This window comes from Asparagus officinalis, unplaced genomic scaffold (genome assembly GCF_001876935.1).
Source record: "Asparagus officinalis unplaced genomic scaffold, Aspof.V1 AsparagusV1_Un745, whole genome shotgun sequence".
Taxonomy (NCBI): domain Eukaryota; kingdom Viridiplantae; phylum Streptophyta; class Magnoliopsida; order Asparagales; family Asparagaceae; genus Asparagus; species Asparagus officinalis.
The window spans coordinates 1-3,604 of NW_017973005.1; the positions used below are offsets into that span (position 1 = coordinate 1).

Below are 3,604 nucleotides of genomic sequence, written 5' to 3' on the forward strand. Positions count from 1 at the left end.
GGGGGGGGAGGGTTATGTAATATGGTAGTCGAACATATGCTGGCCATTTGGAATCGCTGCCCCCCCCCCTATAAAACCCCGAAATTTGAAAAATATTATTGAAATATGGATCAAAATGAGTTCTATTATGGTTGGTGATCATTCTGGGATAAATAGCGACTGTTTGTAAATAGATTAATATATATAACTATAGCTATAATATATATATAATATATAGTAATATAATATATGATACATATATATTAGTGATAATCCGAGTTTACAAATCAGGTTCTGAATTCTTATCGCGCAGAATGATGGCACAAAAAAACAAAAAAAAAAACAAAAAAAAAAAAAGAAAAGAAAAAAGAAAAACAAAAAAACAAAGCATACACTAACTCTTCAAGCCGAATTTACACGTGTTTTCACTAAAGATGTTGATAATAGAATCCAAAACATAAAAAGTCATACAAGGAAATCTAAAACAATAAAATGAAATGGAATACGTAAGGCATCGCTTTCAAGTTTTCAATTGAATTAGTAAAACATACTTCACCATTCATTTTAATAACTAGCTAAAAGTTTTCTAATTCCTTAAATAACAAGATAACAATTTGATTAATAAGGACTCTGATAAAAGAGGAAAACATAGTCCAAGCTCAAACCTAATTATCTATAAAGGTAAGGTCGCCATCGCCGTATCTCTTGCCATGGGTGATGTGGGTATGGACGACGATCGCCAAGAAAAATTGAGATTTTTGATGATGGAGGATTCAGGGAAACTCATTTGATATGAAATTAGCAATAATTAACATTGTGAAGGATAGCTGAAATATAAACTAACAACCTACATAAAAATATGATATGCCATGACCTTATTATAACATGCAAAACCTAATAGTCCAAGAAGAAAATCGCTAAACTAAAAATAGCATATTAATTTACTCATTAGAATACAAAAACAATAAAACTTTGCTAACTTTTCATTTGACATCCTGAATAATTTTAGAATATAAAAAGGTAATTCTGCTAGCAAACAAATAACTATCTAAGAACCTATAGGCTATAAGATATCCAAATTTTTGCGGTGGCCAGGGCATCCCCAAGGGTATTTCTGACTCCGCCCTTGGTCAAGTAGGACTCTATGAACAAATAAAATGCATTGCTTGAAAATATTAATTAGCTCGAGTTTATAAAATTATGAATAATGAGTGCTCGAGTTTATACAATTATTAATGCCTCAATCTTAATTAGCCTAAGTTACACTTTTTCTATGTCTCTATGTTTCCTATGCGTCTTCATTTTTAAATATATGACATCGACAAAATAAAGGCAATCATCAACAACACAAATATTATATATTTTTTAACATTTTAAATGCATATAGTTAAATATTTCTCTTATATTAATTGCTTTTTTACATTTTCTGAACTCCACCTTGACTATGAGAGTTCTTTCAAAATCCATTGCAACAAAAATATGAAAATTAGTGACAATAAAATATGGCATTCATAAAAGACTCTCATGACATTAGCATCATATGGTTTTTTTTTTAAATTAGAACATACAACAGGATAAATTTTCAACATCCTCCACATCAAATCAATCTATTTTCTTCAAATTTTAAAAGAATTCTTTTTGACACAAACTTGTAACAAGATAAAATATGAAAATCGACCAAAAAAATTGCATGCTTCAAATGTTGCATGATATTGGCATTTTAAAGATAAACTTGCAACATATAACAAGAAAGTATTAACAAGCCTTCAACAATAAGAACCACAAACCAATCTCAGGATTATCAAGAATTTTATTGGTTACTTTCAAACATATAGAAAAATCTTACGTCAAGACAAGCTTCAACCTCCACAATTTATGACCACGGGCTAGTATCAGGGGCGGAGGAATTTAGGCCTCGAGGGGCTGATTTTTGGCCAAATTCACCTTGTGATAAACAAATTGAGAGAGGAAAGAAAGAGAGATCACTTAGGATTTTCTTGGGGATCGATTTCACTCTGCAATTTGAGGGGTCAGTTTGGGTTTGATGTTACTTTTCTTTGGTTATAGAAAAGAGAGAGTGGAGAGAGAGGGGAGAGAGAGAGAGAGAGAGAGGAGGGGGGGCAGAGAGAGAGAGAGAGGTGAGAAGATATTTTTGTTGAAATTGAGGGGTATTTTGGTGGTTTTGCCACCTTAAAGTATAAATACAACATACTCTAGCTTTGAATTATACTATTTTGGTTTAATGACAAATACGAAAGGTTGATTAAAGTTAAAAGTATAAATAAAAGATATTGGATTTAAACATAAATTAGGGTAACCATTGGATCTAAAGACAAAAACACCAAATGTTTTCAAATATCTAAGTACATAGTTCCCTTAAAAGATGGACTCAAACATAAAACTTAAAAAGTTTCCATGATTAAGGTGAGAATATAGCATTTACGCTAGCTCCTTTTTGATACTTACACGCCAACTCCGTTGCTTCATATCCTCCATTAGCAGTTGTATGTTTTTATACGATGATCCCTCAATCCCCACCGCTTGTCTGGCTCTTTCCCCTAACATTTTTGCCCTCTTTCTCACTTCCTCCACTTGCTTCTCATTTCCCATGAACCAAATCACCTTCTCTTTGATTTTCTCCCCACTTACTACCACCCCACCCTTCTCGACTTGGTTCCAAACGAAACCCACTTCAGCGCCTATTTTTAAACCTACTTGCGCCACTTCCGTAACCAATATCTCATTATAAAATTGTTCCGCGAACAAAGGCCAAGTCAGCATTGGCACACCTGCTGAGACAGTCTCTGTCACTGATCCCCACCCACAATGTGTCATGAACCCGCCAACCGCCATGTGGGATAAAATCCCCACCTGTGGGGCCCACCCTTTAACTACCATCCCCCTTCCGTCCACACTCTTTTCAAAATCCTCCATCCACTCTTCATGTGACCCGCCCTGTCCTTCTCGGATTACCCAAATGAATGGTACATTTGATGTCCCCAAACCGAACCCAATTTCTTTCAATTGTGCCAGTGGGAACTGGCACAAGCTGCCAAAACACACATAGAGGACCGAACCAGTAGGTTTGTTATCGAGAAACTGGAAGATCTGACCCGCTTCAGGTGGGATCACTCCCCTGCCTCTTTCAACCATGTCAGATGGTTCTTGATTACATAGTGAAACCGGGCCAACCATCCAAGCCCGCTTACCCATTACCCTCTGGTAGTACTCAGCATAAGCGGGTTCCAGATCCGAAAAGCTATTGACTACCAAATCCACTGTGCTGAGATTCACTTTCCTTGCCCGGTCAAAAAATTCTTTGCTCTTCTCCCCTAAAAAAGTAACCGCAAGTTTAAACATGTTAATAGCTTTGACTAACAAATAGACTCCTAAATAAATTGTGAGAAGTTCTATAGATATAGATTAGCTGGGAAAGACCAAACAAGAAAAATATGTCTTCATCTTAAACAACTGATGAATACTAGTACAACTTTTTTATGTTCATGCAATTTGCACTTGTTCATCAAGACATCGTGAAAAAAGAATTTCGAAAACAAACATTAGATGTTGTGAAATATTGATCAAAACCACTTGCACAGTTACCTAGATGATCTTCATGCATATA

The 3,604-nt window shown here is 35.2% G+C and overlaps 1 protein-coding gene across 2 annotated transcripts in view; it reads right to left on the minus strand.

Moving 5' to 3' along the window:
- Window positions 1-2,275: 2,275 nt before the first annotated feature.
- Window positions 2,276-3,604, minus strand: part of LOC109828130 (anthocyanidin 3-O-glucosyltransferase 4-like) — a 2,197-nt gene continuing 868 nt past the window's right edge. For both annotated transcript variants that reach the window (XM_020395162.1, XM_020395163.1), the window contains one exon: window positions 2,276-3,311. In XM_020395162.1, coding sequence (XP_020250751.1) covers window positions 2,419-3,311 — 893 coding nt within the window. In that variant the 3' untranslated portion in view covers window positions 2,276-2,418. The remainder of the gene's footprint in view (window positions 3,312-3,604) is intronic.